General features: G+C 32.8%; 1 protein-coding gene across 11 annotated transcripts in view; it reads right to left on the bottom strand.

Annotated features, from left to right (window-relative positions):
• Positions 1-14,613, bottom strand: part of PFC1 (Ribosomal RNA adenine dimethylase family protein) — a 35,173-nt gene extending 20,560 nt beyond the window's left edge. For 2 of the 11 annotated variants that reach the window (XR_016041580.1, XM_088848280.1), the window contains exons 1-5: positions 14,159-14,613; positions 10,469-10,593; positions 9,236-9,324; positions 8,979-9,053; positions 8,701-8,788 (exon numbers count right to left, since the gene is read on the bottom strand). Coding sequence is in view for 9 of the 11 variants with exons in the window: in XM_088848280.1 (XP_088704406.1) it covers positions 8,701-8,788; positions 8,979-9,053; positions 9,236-9,324; positions 10,469-10,593; positions 14,159-14,598 (817 nt within the window). In the remaining 2 variants the exon portion in view is untranslated. Of the gene's footprint in view, positions 1-8,677; positions 8,789-8,908; positions 9,054-9,235; positions 9,325-10,468; positions 10,607-12,143; positions 12,437-14,158 lie in introns of those variants that run through there. The other 9 variants (XM_020675754.2, XM_088848282.1, XM_011630112.3 and 6 more) reach the window with 6 other exon arrangements.
• Positions 14,614-16,586: the final 1,973 nt, after the last annotated feature.

The following is a 16,586-nucleotide window of genomic DNA, read 5'->3' as shown; positions in this document are numbered from 1 at the left end:
ATATAGGTTTGCATTAAAAATATAATAACATGTATTTTTTTGCATAAATAATCTATCAACATGCAATTTTTTCAACTAAAAATTTGACAATAAAAATTCAAAATATTGTTTAATTCCTCATGATAATAAAAAACTGATCACAATTTTTCGAAAAATCAAGATTTTTCATAAAAATTGATCATTAATTAAAAAAAAAAAAAACGCAATTCTTCACAGACCCACCTAACACCAGTCATTCCAACTCAAACATCCGCCTCAAATCGAATAAATTACATCAAATTGAATACATGTTTTGATAAACAACACTATAAGGAATCAAAGCCCTATAATATTAACACATTATTATCAAAATATTAAATAAAATCGATTGAATTGAGGGAAAAAAAAAAATGCAGTTCTTCACAGACATTAGTCATTCAATCTCAAAAATCAAGCTCAAATTGAATAAATCAGACCAAATTGAGTATATGTGATGATAAACAACACTATAAGGAATCAAAACCCTATAAATTTAACACATTATTTGCAAAATAATGAATAAAATTGATAGAATGGAGGAAAAAAAAAAAAAAACCGCAATCCATTTTTTCTTCACAGATAGCAGTCTTTTTTTCTTAAAAATCAAGCTCAAATTGAATAAATAAAATCAAATTGAATACATGTGATGATAAACAACACTATAACAAATCAAAACCCTATAAATTTAACACATTATTTGCAAAATATTGAGTGAAATTGATAGAATGGCGGAAAAGAAAAAAAAAAACGCAGTCCATTTTTTCTTCACAGACATCAGTCTTTTTTTCTCAAAAATCAAACTCAAATTGAATAAATAAAAACAAATTGAATACATGTGATGATAAACAACACTATAACGAATCAAAAGCCTATAAATTTAACATATTATTTGCAAAATATTGAGTGAATTTGATCGAATGGCGGAAAAAAAAAAAAAAAAACGCAGTTCTTACTTATTTTCGTGCACCCGTGGCTTCAAATTCAAATTTGATATATATTCGTCTAAAATACTCACAAATTATGAACAAAAACTTCTGAACAACACTCTTATGATCAATAACCCTCAAATTTTACAAAAAATGATGCCCTCTTTTGCTTGAAATCAAAGAAATGGCAGAACCCTAAAATTTTTTTAGGGTTCTTCACATATCCAAATTTTTTTGATCAAAATTGGTGAGTTTTACTACCTTTTATTGACTGAAATGACTGAAAACTTTAAAATAAAGCTTGCAAGATTCGATTATAAAGCTGAAAAAGATGAAAAATGATAAGAAAATGACAAAAAACCATAAAAATCATGAAGAACATTGTGCAGCCCAGGGTTTGAAAACTCGGCGAGTCAAACCAGACTATCCCGGTTCAAGTCGGGAATCGGCAGACCCCATACCGGTTCCACTACAATACCGGTAATCGCCCGTGTCTTCAGAGAACCGGGCTATTCCCAATAGTGAATCGCCAAGTCTCAATAGTGACTCGTACTAGAACACGGGCTGCACAGTGTTCTTCATGATTTTCATGGTTTTTTGTCATTTTCTTATCATTTTTCATCTTTTTCAGCTTTATAATCGAATCTTGCAGGCTTTATTTTTAATATTTCAGTCATTTCAGTCAATAAAAGGTAGTAAAAATCACCGATTTTGATCAAAAAAATTTGGATCTGTGAAGAACCCTAAAAAAGTTTTAGGGTTCCGCCATTTCTTTGATTTCAAGCAAAAGAGGGCATCATTTTTTGTAAAATTTGTGGGTTAATGATTATAAGAGTGTTGTTCAGAAGTTTTTGTTCATAATTTGTGAGTATTTTAGACGAATATATATCAAATTTGAATTTGAAGCCACGGGTGCACGAAAACAAGTAAGAACTGCGTTTTTTTTTTTTTTTCACCATTCGATCAAATTCACTAAATATTTTACAAATAATATGTTAAATTTATAGGCTTTTGATTCATTATAGTGTTGTTTATCATCACATGTATTCAATTTGATTTTATTTATTCAATTTGAGTTTGATTTTTGAGAAAAAAAGACTGATGTCTGTGAAGAAAAAATGGACTGCGTTTTTTTTTTTTTTTTCAGCCATTCTATCAATTCACTCAATATTTTACAAATAATGTGTTAAATTTATAGGGTTTTGATTCGTTATAGTGTTGTTTATCATCACATGTATTCAATTTGATTTTATTTATTCAATTTGAGCTTGATTTTTAAGAAAAAAAGACTGCTATCTGTGAAGAAAAAATGGATTGCGGTTTTTTTTTTTTTTTCCTCCATTCTATCAATTTTATTCATTATTTTGCAAATAATGTGTTAAATTTATAGGGTTTTGATTCCTTATAGTGTTGTTTATCATCACATATACTCAATTTGGTCTGATTTATTCAATTTGAGCTTGATTTTTGAGATTGAATGACTAATGTCTGTGAAGAACTGCATTTTTTTTTTCCCTCAATTCAATCGATTTTATTTAATATTTTGATAATAATGTGTTAATATTATAGGGCTTTGATTCCTTATAGTGTTGTTTATCAAAACATGTATTCAATTTGATGTAATTTATTCGATTTGAGGCGGATGTTTGAGTTGGAATGACTGCTGTTAGGTGGGTCTGTGAAGAACTGCGTTTTTTTTTTTTTTAATTCATGATCAATTTTTATGAAAAATCTTGATTTTTCGAAAAATTGTGACCAGTTTTTTATTATCATGAGGAATTAAACAATATTTTGAATTTTTATTGTCAAATTTTTAGTTGAAAATATTGCATGTTGATAGATTATTTATGCAAAAAAATACATGTTATTATATTTTTAATGCAAACCTATATTTTTTAATTTGTTGTTAATGCAAAAAAAGACATTAACAAATACATGTTGTTAAACTGTATTATATTTTTAATGCAGTTTTGCATTAAAAATGTATTTTTAATTTTTAAAATTTTTAATTCAAAAAGTACATGTTGTTAAACTGTATTATCATGAGGAATTAAAGTGAATATCATTGTAAAAATATCGTGGCATGTATGATAATTATATTATCTTGCATTTTTCAATTTTATTATTAAATTTTTAATTAGTATATAAAATTAGTTAAAAATCACCGATTTTGATTACAAAAATTTGGATCTGTGAAGAACGAAGCGTGAGTTTTAGAGTTCCGCCATCTCTCATTTCAAGCAAAAGAGGGCATCATTTTTTGTAAAATCTGAGGGTTATTGATCGTAAGAGTGTTGTTCAGAAGTTTTTGTTCATAATTTGTGAGTATTTTGCACGATTACATATCAAATTTGAATTTGAAGCCACGGGTGCACGAAAAACAGGTAAGAACTACGTTTTTTTTTTTTTTCCACCATTTTATCAAATTTACTCAATATTTTACAAATAATGTGTTAAATTTATAGTGTTTTGATTCCTTATAGTGTTGTTTATCATCACATGTATACAATTTTATTTCATTGATTCAATTTGAGCTTGATTGTTGAGAAAAAAAGACTGATGTCTGTGAGAAAAAATGGACTGCGTTTTTTTTTTTTTTTTTTTTTCCGCCATTCTATCAATTTTACTCAATATTTTACAAATAATGTGTTAAATTTATAAGGTTTTGATTTCTTATAGTGTTGTTTATCATCACATGTATTCAATTTGATCTGATTTATTCAATTTGAGCTTGATTTTTTAGATTGAATAACTGATGTCTGTGAAGAACTGCCTTTTTTTTTTCCCTCAATTCAAACGATTTTATTTAATTTTTTTATAATAATGTGTTAATATTATAGGGCTTTGATTCCTTGTAGTGTTGTTTATCAAAACATGTATTCAATTTGATGTAATTTATTCGATTTGAGGCGGATTTTTGAGTTGGAATGACTGATGTTAAGTCGGTCTATGAAGAACTGGATTTTTTTTTTTTTTTAATTCATGATCAATTTTTTTGAAAAATTGTGATTTTTTAAAAATTGTGAAAATCGTGACCACGTTTGATTATCATGAGTAATTAAACATTATTTTTAATTTGTATTGTTAAATTTTTAGTGCAAAAAATTGCATGTTGATAGATTATTTATGCAAAAAAAATACATGTATTATATTTTTAATGCAAAACTGTATTTTTTAATTTGTTGTTAATGCAAAAAAATACATTAACAAATACATGTTGTTAAACTGTATTATATTTTTAATGCAGTTTTGAATTAAAAAAGTATTTTTAATTTTTTAAATTTTTAATGCAAAAAATACATGTTAAATTGTATTATCATGAGGAATTAAAGTGAATATCATTGTAAAAAATCGTGGCATGTATGATAATTATATTATCTTGTATTTTTCAATTTTATTATTAAATTTTTAATACAAAAAATGTATGTTAATACATAAATTGTATATATATTCTTGATAATTGAGTTGTAGCCATGTTTGGAGTTTGCATTTTTTATTATATTATCTTACATATTTGTAATTGAGATGTACGACTATTTGTGATCAATTCAATTGAGCTGGGACTATGCCCACTATATCATTGTAAATTTTACTTATGGCATTGTGAATGACTATATCATTGCAAATGTTTTTTGTGTCAAATATACGTGAAGTAGCATTATGGGTGATTATATTATTGTAATTTTTTTCTTGATTCTAAGTGTGACTTATACAGACTTTTTTTTATCTATAATGTTGCATAAAAATTTTTTTTTTCTCAGTAGAAACTAATTCATGTTTGTCGAAACGAAGATTTGTGACAAGTCCATATGTACTTGCATTGTGAATTACTATACCATTTTAAATATATTTTTTATTGATATTATATCAATGTAAATTTTTTGTTCTATATGTAGTTGCTGATATAGGCTATTTTTATCTATAATGTTGCATAAATAAATTATTTTCCCTGTAGGAACTAAAATATTTTTGTCAATAGAAGTATTTTGCATTAACAACAAATATAACTTCACAAACTACCCCTACATATTATCACTACACATGGTGATTATTTTTTATGTTGAACTGTCAGGTTAATTGTTAACCCTTTACCTATTAAAACAGTTGAACCATGGCAAGATCTGCGGAAGACCCTGCATGGCAACATGAGGTCAGACTCGATCCCAACAAAAAAGACAAAATTATTTGTAATTATTGCCACAAAGAGTGATAAGTAGTGGGGTACATAAGTTCAAGTAACACTTGGCAGGGGTTAAAGGAGATGTTTCTGCGTGCAATAGTGTCCCTAGTAATGTAAGAAAGCAGATGGCGTCATTTCTCAAGACTACCAAAGGTAAAAAAATTGCAAAGTGGAGGATGGATGAAGAGATAACTAGTTTATATACGCCATCAAGCGGGAATGATCCAGAAGAGCAATATATGAATGACTTGGAGAAAGCCACAAGAATGAGTTACAGGAAACATATCAGAGGGAACGCGGGTTTAGAATGTCTGGTGGTTATGACATGGGCATGCATGGTGGGCCTAGCTCAGACATGCATGGCGGGCCCAGCTCAAATATGAATGGAGGGGTTGGTGGCAATATGTATCAAGAGGAATCAAAAGTTGAAGAAATTGTTTCTAGCTTATCAAAGAGAGTCAGTATTGTATGTCGTAGTCGTATATCTCTCAAAGCCTAAATCACAACAGATGACCCTCAAAGACATGGTGAAAGGTAAGAGGAACATGTTGAGCAGATATGTTGGTAAATGGTTCTACGATAAAGGGATCCCCTTTGATGCAGCCAATAGCCCATATTTTCTACCTATGGCCAACGCAATCTAGAGAGCCAGGCCCCAGATAAAACCCCCGACAGCATATGAGCTCAATGGGCCAATATTGGATGAAGAGGTGGAGGAAGTTAAAAAGTGGTTGAAGAATATAAACAGAGTTGGCCAAGAACAGGCATTACTCTTATCAGTGATGGTTGGTTGAATAAAGTTAGCAAAAATGAGTTTTTTAACTTCTTGGTCTATTCCCCAAAAAGTACAGCTTTTTTGTCTAACAAAGACGTATCAGGGATAAAGAATGATGTAAACTTCTTGGTACAACTATATGATCAGATAGTGAAAGAGGTGGGAGATAAGCATATAGTCCAGTTTATTACAAACAATGCACGTGCATGTGATTCTGCGGGGAGCAAGTTGATAGATACGAGGAAGCATCTAGTATGGACCCCGCATGCTGCACACAGCATCGATCTTATGTTAGAGGAGATCGATGAGATCAAAATTGTCAAGGAGACTCTACAAGAAGCGAGGTTGGTGTCAAGATTTATATATAACCACTCTAAAATTTTATTTTTGTTCAGAAAACAGTCTAAGAAAAAAAAGATAATCAGGCCTGCTTTGAGACAGATTACTTGGCTGTGGACTCTATTCGGGAATCTGAAGGTGCATTAAAGAGATTGTTTACCAGTGAAGAGTGGTTAAATGACCGCCTCTCGAAATCTAGTATCGGGCTAAAAATGGACGGCATAATCTCAAATAAGAGGTTCTGGTCTCGATGTTCCAGTGTCGTAGAGGCTACTGCTCCTTTGGTCACGGCGTTAAGAATGGTAGATGCTGATAAGAAAGCTACCACAGGCATTCTTTACGAACGTATCGAGATGGTCAAATCAGCAATTAAGGAGAAGTGTAGTTTTGCTAGTAAAGTAATCGCGATTATCAAAAAAAGGGTGGAACACAAAATTTAGACGTCTAATTCATTATGCAGGTAAATATATATTTATATCATTAGAATGTTTTATTCTAAATTATTTTTTTATGAAATTTTAAATGACATTTCTCTATCTATATATTTTTTAGGTTACTACTTCAACCCAAAAATTTTCTATTTGAAACCTGAACATCTCCACAAGATTATGGAAAGGGTCAGATACATTATTGCCAGGTTGGAGAGAAGCCATCGAAACCAGGTAGCAGCAATACAATAGGTATTATTTAATATTTGGATAAGAACTTGATTGAGTTGTTATATTTGTGAGGAATAATGCACTAAAACGCAATATTTTGTTTTAGCTTGCTATGTATAGGGATGCTATAGGATCCTTCGGAACTAGACTTGTCAGGAATTCTCGAACTAAGATGGATCCAGGTTATCCCCTAACTAATATTTTGTTCATTCATATATTTAATCTTATGAATCGTTCTTACCCTTACAATGCTTTTTGCATTTTAATCCAGCTGAATGGTGGGAGATATATGATAGTGATGTACCTCACCTAAAAAGGATAGCAATCAAGGTGCTCCCCTAGACATATTCTGCTACTGACTGTGAGCGAAACTGAAGTACGTTCCAGTGGTTGCACACTACTAGGAGGAATCGACTCGCTTTGGAGAAGCTTCATAAACTAGTCTACGTTCATTACAATTTAAACCTTCGAGAGCGACTAATAAAAAGGAAGCTTGAAGACTATGGGCCGATAGACTTAAACACAATATTTGTCACATGCACAGCAGAACAATGGGTAGTAGAAGAAAAGGAGCCAGTGTTGCACAAGAGAGCGCTCCTTGAAGCTATCGGTGAGGAAGATCTTGAAGAAGGTGATGAGCAGCATGAAAAAAGAAACAGCCCGCCAACATATCCACAATTCGTCAGAGATGTCGGTGATATTGCATCTTATGAGGGAGAGTGAGAATGGGGTTTAAGGGAAAATGACAGAGATGATGATTCTGAGACCACCCAATCTCAGCCAAATTATTCACATATCGAGTCCCAACAACATGAGGGTAGGGATGAGCACGATAGTGTAGGTGAGCATGAATGATGGACAAGCTTCGGGGATTTTGGATTAGGACCACAACAAAACTCTAACACTCAGGGATTTGGGTATAGTCAGGTGCCCACTAATTTGGATGATTCATTTTTAGAACGAGTCAATGAATTATCACACGAATTCAATCAATGGCACCAGCGTGATCAAGATAAAGAACGACGTCGTCTGTCATTTTATTCTTAGATCGTATATTATGCATTGTATGCTGTATTGTAGTCCATGTATGATGATATACTTAATACATGATAATTCTATGTTTATCCTTTTGTGTGATGTAAATTAAATGGTAAATAGTAGTTTATGCAGGGAAATAACATATCAATATTTGCATATTCATGCAAAGAAATGAAAATTCTTAATGGAGTACCCCCATTTCTTATTGAATTCCTAAAAAACAACATTTATAATGAATTTTAATAATTTTTTCAGATTTGTTTTAAGGCTTTATCCGACTGATTCGACCAATTCCCAATCCGAATCGCCGATTCACCGATCCGGATGGGCTTTTGAGGTGGCCGATCGGAGTCACCGATCTGCTTTTTAAACCACTGGGTTCAAGAGTGCTTTTACGAATAGAAACAAGGGAAATTTATTAAAATATACCTAACTTTTAAACAATTTAACAGTGTATACTTTTTCTACTATTCCAACTGATGGTAATGCGTATTTTGATGGCTATCTCAAAATTTAAATTAGAAGATATGGATAAAATGTCAAATAGTTTATCTTTTTTTTTGGGTAATTCGAAATAGTTAATCTCTTCTGTGTATTTTGATAAACTTCCCTAGAAATAAAGTACAAATAGAACACACCAAAGGAGTTATACACATCTTAAATTAAACAATAAATGTTCTAACTCTCAACAAAGTAACCGGCTAAGAAATAACAATGAACAAAGATTTGGGAAGGGATTGACCTCAATGGTGTTCTCTGACATACCCAATGAAGGAGCATTTATTCCCCGAAGAAGCACGCCAACTAACCTGAGTTTCTCCCTCCAGTTAAGAGCACCCCATGCCCTTCCAAGCTGAAATAGAAGAATAGTCTGAGGAATAACATCATTAAAGATAAAATGATCAATCGCATCAAGAGTACATATGTAGGTGTCCATCTTGTAAATTAGATGGATGAATCCTGAAAAAATTACCAAAGATTTATTGAATGACCACATGAAATGACAAATCATGACATAAGATCACTTGAGCACAGAAAAATACAGTTATTTCTATCGGTCGATCCCCCAAAACTATTTGAGCCCCCACCTCTTCAGATGCCTTGCGAGCAGCACGAAACTGCATAGCATGAACAGCTACCTTTGTAAAAAAGAGAGAGAACATGGAAAGACACTATTACGGCTAATGAAAACTATGTATAAACTGGTTTCAGAGCCTAGAGAGCATATTATATCTTTTGTTGATGATTTAAAAAAAAAATGTTTAAAACAATAAAAAAAAAAGCGCTCCGATTATACTACCTCATTACCCAAAGGCCTGCCAATATCAGAGGAGATTTTTGTGGAGAAAGCTGCCAGAAGCAATCGAAATGCAAGAGTAGACTGACCCCCTGCCATTGCAGAGTGATGTACTCAGAATCCAAGCTTCAAAAGTTTGAGAGCGTTTTACAAGTTGGCGAGTCTAACTCAGACTCATCCAAATTAATCAAGCTCGACAAGGTGCCAAACCCACAACACCCCTAAACTCAGTGGTACATATACGTGATTTATTACTAGTTGTACTTGATTTTTTTGATGATTTAAACCACATATATCTGATATAATACTAATTGTACTTGGCTTTTTATGATTTAAACCTTGACCAAATCATTCATGATTGACTCATAATTCATCATCATCCGAGTCTTATCCCAATAATTTGGGGTCAACTATGATTGACTTATAATAAGTTTCATATATATTTTTGTGGTTTTATGATTTTCAATGAATTTTTTATCTATCTTATTCATGAGAAACGATTTTTATCAGATTTCTATTTGTTTTATTCTTTGAGAAGTTCTTTCTCATCTTTTAAATACTTTTGCTGTTGTTTACCAATTGTTATTTCCTGATTTTTACCAATGTTGCAGGATTTTTGCATTTTTTTAGGAGGTTTTTTTGGCCCTTTGGGTGGCTCGGATGGACTCAGGTCAGTCTACTCAAAGTCATCCAAGTAACTCCAGCAGGCCAAGACCCTGGTTCTGAGCACGAGCAATTTTAAAAGCACTAGTTTGATAAAGTAATATGGGGGATGTCTCATTTCCATCAATAAAGAGAATTATATGGTTTTCATTGCTTAATCCCTGATCAGAACAGATTGTTGCCTGAAGAGGTATTGTCTATAAATTATTTCCCTTTGTTTAGGTAAATGACTTATGCTGGTGAATATAAGGTTCCAAAGCACATCCCTCAATTTGGAAACATAGCATCTCCAACTAAGGTATCTCACTTGGACACCGAATAAATGGGGACACTGTTGACCTGCAGTCACCTCCAGTAATATTCTTGAAAATAATGACTGCCAATTTATCTTCTAATATTTTATGAATATTTATAATGCAACTTTTACAAATTATACTTATTCTAATCCAATCAAGGAGAGTTAAAGAAAACAGGTTTTAGTTTTGCTTAACTTGACCAAGCTTTAGTTACCCAAAAAACTTGACCAAGCTTTAGTGTGAATTTCTGACAAATGCTTAAAACCACAGGACATACCCAAATTTAAACTACGATTCACTGCAGCAAAAAAGCTTGACCCACTCAAAGAAAACACATTTGCGTTCATCTTGGGACTAGCCTTCACTTCACCAGATTCCATGGGAGCGTACATTATCCCTGCTCTGAAAGTAGATTCTGCAAGAATTTAGGTTGGATGCTTTATGAATAATCTGATGAAATGCACTAGGTAACAAAGATTCACAACAAAGTTGAGACTTCTAGGCAGTGGAAACAACATCAAATAGCCAAAAAAGGATTACTTATGTGAACAAATATACAACCACAACAACTACTAAAAATTCAATCGCATATTACTCTATTGGTTAAATCATCATCATAATGAAAGCCTTTTGCAACTATTTGGGGTCGACTATACGAATCCTGGTCTGCCATTCTGCTCTATCAAGGGTCATACCCTCAGTGAGGCCACAAGTCCCCATATCTTTTCGTACTACTTCCAACCATGTCCTTTTGGGATAACTTCAAGTAGTTCATGACACATGTTCGATAACTTTTTTAATCATAAAGCCCATGTGCAAATCATGTTTGATGTTTAAAGTATGAATGAGCACATTCAAAGAAGTGAAGTTAGAAATAGTGATGCATTGCTTTAACATATAACTATAAACACCTAGTATCAAATAAGCTAATGGGGGATGGGGTGGAGGCCTTGGTAGTTAGGGGGTAAGATGCCTCCACATAACATCCCAGGTTCCATTCCCGCCATTACCTCTTCAAAATATAAATGGCACATGCTATGCATGATAGCCCAACTGAAAAATTAAATAAGGAACTTTAATAATTCATTATCATCAACATCCAAGTCCAATCCCAATTATTTAAACAAAATTATTTAATCTAAATGAAATAATATATTAATTTTTAAAATAAATTTGGCTGTGAAATATAATATATTATTTTTTACTTCGCTGTTTAGTTTTTAAGCTAATATGATTATCTCTGTATCTGTTTAATTTCTACATAACTATCATTTAATTTGTCATATTTAATTTCATAACTTCTTCTAACTAATTTTCATCTTTTTTGACATACTTCCCTGTGTTGTTGAGATAGGAATCTAGTTGTTTTGATGGGAATTCTTAATCCCATGAGAATTCCTATTTCAACTTTTAATTTGAATAGAGCTATGGAATTCTTATTTTGGCTGGAATTCATATTTTATTCTGGGCAGGAATTCCTAATTTAACTTGAATGGAGCTACAGAATTCCTATTTTGACATGAACTGCTATTTTTTTGTAGGAAATCTTATTTATGGAGGGAGGTTTAATGAAATTTTGCAGGGAAATGGTTGATGGGGATGAATTTTGAAATTCATCCCCTTGCTTTTTCTCCTTTACCAACATAGATATTTAGACTATGGTGATTTTCATGATAAATTAAATATCCCCAAAGTTCCTTCAATAACAGATTAAAGCTCACTTAATGAGCAAAACTTTTCTCCTTTGTGAAGTGATTATTCTGGAAATATTTGATGAATATCTAAAACTTTTACTATTTCATAAGAGAATGTGATCCACTTTAAACCTATTGTACTAAGGTCTCAAGCCTCTCGTAATGATAAGTCTCATTTTGGTTTCGGAGATCCGGGTTTGGAAATCTCGTGGCAGAGATATTTTACTTTTGAAAAATATTGGCCAATGGATATCGTACCTTAAGATACTGATCTGAGCTCGTTTTCATGGAATTGCAACCGAGCATTTGTTGTCTTGGCAAACAATACAGCCAACACATCCCAAGCTTCTTCAGAGTGGTGGCTTCTCTGATGTGGTCCAATAGTTCCTTTTGAACTATTGTCTTTAGCATGATCATGACCTTTAAGGCATTGATGCGCCATCATCACAATGCCTTGACATTCTCTGGTGCCGCCGTCAAAACGAATGGCGTTCGTGCGTGGAATCATACCTACAAGGTCATGTTTCTACCTCCAAGAGGTCTTGTCCTTGCAAAGGTATTGTCCCACGGCGCTAATACCTCCCAGAGGTTTTGTCTTTGCAGGTATGATTCTACGCACAAACGCCATTCGTTGTAGTTGTGAATTTCGCGAGCCTTCTAGTTGCATTTGCGATGTCCGCCATCACGATTGGTGTGATCGCACGTCGATCCCAACACCAAAAAACTCAGCCCCTGACTGATCAGCTTTACAATATCTCACTGCTCACTTAAGATGGCCCCTGACAAAACCCACTCTGATACCAATTGTAGAATTTCTAGAGCTTTGATACCACTTGTAGAAATTTTCGAGAGCTCTAATGTCAACTGTTGAAAATTTTTGGAAGCTCTAATACCAATTGTAGACACACAATGGAAAATTTATGCGCACAACTGACAATTTTTTTTTTAGAGAGAAAACAAAACTTTATTTTAGCAAAGTACACAAACAAATCTCTACAATTTCTCTCTCTACAGTTCACACCCTCTCTCTACAACTCACACACTACTTTCAAATCACTTTACTACATGTCGCTTCACCCATTTTACTATGCCACCCACTCCTTCTCTCTTCTTCTTTCTCTCTCAGTTCTTTTCACTATGCCTCTCACTCCCTCTTTTCTTCTTCTCTCTCTATCATCCCAACACCACACTACTCACGCAACGCACTCTCTCTATACTCCTTACTCTCACATCCGCTCACACACCTCTTTCTCTCTCTCTCTCTCGTATACATATTTTCTTCCCCACAATTTCACATACTCTATCACAACCCTTTTTATAGCGGAGTGCCAATGCATCTCTATTTTCAAACCTTGAGCCTACCAATGTTGACTTTACAATTCTCCCCTTCAACATTGGCTTACCTTTACAATACAAAAGTGAGTCAAAGACTCCAAGATAAAAAAAAATATAGAGCCCAATTGCAAAGGCAATCCCATGTTGATGGGGAGAATTGTAAAGTCAAACATTGGTAGACTCACTCGTGGCTTTTGGTGGCTCTTGAAAGTTGACAAAAGTGTGGAGAGGTTTGAAAATGGACCAGTGCATCCCACTATAAAAAAAGGGACGATAGAGTGTGTGAAGTTATAGGGAAAGAAAAGCTGTAGATGATAGACAGAGAGAAAAGTACGAGAACAAGGTTGGGAGGGAGGAGTAGAGAGAGAGTGTGAGATAAGTAATGTAATGTTGGGATGATAGAGAAGAGAAAGAAGAAGATAAAAGAAGAGTGGGAGGCACAATGCAAAGGAGTGAGAGAGAAAGAAGAAGAGAAGAGAGAGCGAGCGGCTGGCACAGTGAAAATAAGTGAAGTCCTATGTAGAAAAGGGATTTGAGAGTGGCGAGGGTGTGAGTTGTAGAGAGGGAAAGAAAGAAATTGTAGAGAGGTGTTTGTGTATACTTTGCTAGAATAAACATTTATTTTTTCTCTCGCTAAAAATTGTGTATGTGAGCATAATTTTCGGTTGTGTCTACAATTGGTATCAGAGGTCCCGAAAACTTTCAACACCTACATTAACCTTTTGCAATAAATTTTGACATATCTACTGCATTAAAAATTCATCAATAAGTACCCCCAGTAAATATCTATAAATAATATTCAATATCAAAAACAATCAAATTTTTAAACACGACATTCAGTAATAAAATTACCAGTAAAAATTGAGAAAAAAATAAGGTTTCAATGACTCTATATTACTTGCTAAAAATTCATCGGAGAAGCAGAACCCAATTCTTACCTGCTTCTACAAAGCTCAACCACCACATTCTCTGGCTTCACAGCTTTAACCAGACGAGAAACACCCATCACTGATTCCACCGAAACATGAGAAGTTGCAATCACCCAAATCATCTCTGGTTCTCCATTTCCCCTTTCCATTTTCTTAACTAACACCAAATTACCACTCTCAACTAAGTCTAGTAGCTCAGGGTACCTCTCTGACACAGTGTCTATAGTATCAGTGAAGGTCTCCGCCCGGTAATCGAAGTCTAACGGAGGAGGAGTAATGGAAACCCTAGAATTACTGGCACAAAAGAAGGGTTTAATAGAAACCCAAGATTTCATGATAGAGAGATATGATTTACCAGAAATCTTTAAATTGAAACCTGGAAAGTGAAATTGGTAAAAATTAGGCTTAGGGTTAGGGTTTAGGAATAGGGAAGAGGCAAGGCGCTCCATTTTGGAGTTCAGAGCACTGAAATTAGATATGAGCCAATCATTTAAAGTTGGCGCCAATAAAGGATTGATAGATAAAATTGGAAATAAAGTCGTGTAGCTTACTAGCTTACTCCCGCTGGAGCAAACTATACAATTTCTCTCACAAGCAAAAGATTTTCGACACTTTTTACCAAAAGATTTTATGTTCTTGTAGGAATCCAATGTCGCATGTCGTGCTTTCGAGTCTTTTTGGGTTTGGTGAAAAAAAAAAAAAAAAAGCAATTTGATGTTTCGACATTTTTTTTATTTAATATAAATAAATTAGATATTTATAATATAAAAAAAATAGAAAATTTTTAAAATAAAAAATTCAAAAAAATATTTTTATATAGATATTTTTTTACTTCGGCCAAAGCCGACTCGAATCTGACCGAAGCGACAACATCAGTTCGTTTTTGAAATATAAGATCTCAATATTGAACACCGATGGTCCAATTCTTTTAGAGTGAGATCCAAGTGCTACAAAACGCATAATTCAATCTATTTTCTTTCGAAAAACTCATCTCGTGATTGTTAAATGGTTCACAAAATTTAACATTGAAAAAATTCTCCCAAACATGCCAAAAGGATGCCCCAAGGTCATGAGAATCATTATTCACTTTAATCCTATGGGGATCATCAAAATTGCAATTAGCTTTAAGCTACAAAATCATGGACGCAAAACAAACTATGCGTATGGAGGCTTAAAATGCGCGGTAGATCCAAAATTTATTTTATTTCAAACAATGATTTCATGCAACCGTTGTATAGTAATATGATGCAATAACTTTAAAAAACATCTTATGGCCATTGTTTGATCCAAATTTTGAAATATATACTCTTTTCATTCTAATGAACAATCATAAAAAAAGAAAAAATTGAAAACACAACCTAGAAAGTATTTTTTTAGCTCAATTAGCATAGGCCGTTCATTTTGGTGAGATGCTTAGATCTAGGCCTTAGAAGGATTTTTTTATTTCTAATTTTTTTGGATGGCTTTATTATCATTAGATGGACAATGTTACAAAAGAAAAAAATGATTTTAAGTTTATAAAAGCTAAGATATTGAAATTCACAAAATGAATGGTCTAAATTCATTTTTGGAGGTGTCCATTTGACCATATCTAGAGTTTAAATTTAAAAATTTTTTTGTTTTTTTGGGATTGATTATTGAGATGAAGTGAATGTATGTAAATTTTGAGGTCATACAAATACCACAAACATGATTTTCTAAAATGGTCGTTGCATTATACTATAATACAACTGTTACATTGGATCATTTGCTCATTTCTAAAATACAATTTTTGAAATGGCTTTTCAATGTTGGTTCTCTTGGACATGTAAAGTCCTCCCATATCCCTTTCTATAAATTGGCACTTTCTATGCACTACATTAGTAACCTCGAATTCCCCCAACCGTCCATTTTCAAGATCTTCTTATATTTATAAATCTGTTTGATTTTAATTATTTTTAGAATTTAAAACTTTATAATTAGAGATAAAAATTGATGATCACACCATTTTTCGAATTTTTTAAACCAAAATTGCATTCCCATGACTAAGTTTGGAAGTGCGCCTTAACTTGATATTTCAAAGTAAAACATTATATAAACCACACCCTTTATATATAGTGTGAAACTCTTATTGAAAAAGATGTACTTCTAATGTTGGAAATTCTTGGGATTGCCAGAAAATCTATTTTCGCCAACTATGAACATTTAAATACAAAAAAATAGTACAAAGTCATAAGCACTTGCAAATGTTGTAAATGAATGGTTCAAATAATATATACAAGATACATTGTTTAAGATACATCGTTTTTAAGACTCCATACATCTTGACATTGAAATGATCCATTAGAGGGTGGTTTTTCAGAGAGTCAGAATCACTTATTCCAATAGGTTTTTGTGGTACACCTTACTTCTATAGGAAAAGGTTGAAACCATAGAAAATCTATGTCAGAATCACTTA

The sequence above is a fragment of the Amborella trichopoda genome, chromosome 9 (genome assembly GCF_054954075.1).
Source record: "Amborella trichopoda isolate Santa Cruz 75 chromosome 9, AtrichopodaSantaCruz75HAP2 v2.0, whole genome shotgun sequence".
NCBI lineage: Eukaryota > Viridiplantae > Streptophyta > Magnoliopsida > Amborellales > Amborellaceae > Amborella > Amborella trichopoda.
Note: the sequence above shows the minus strand (reverse complement) of the source record. Positions and strands in the feature narration are given on the sequence as shown.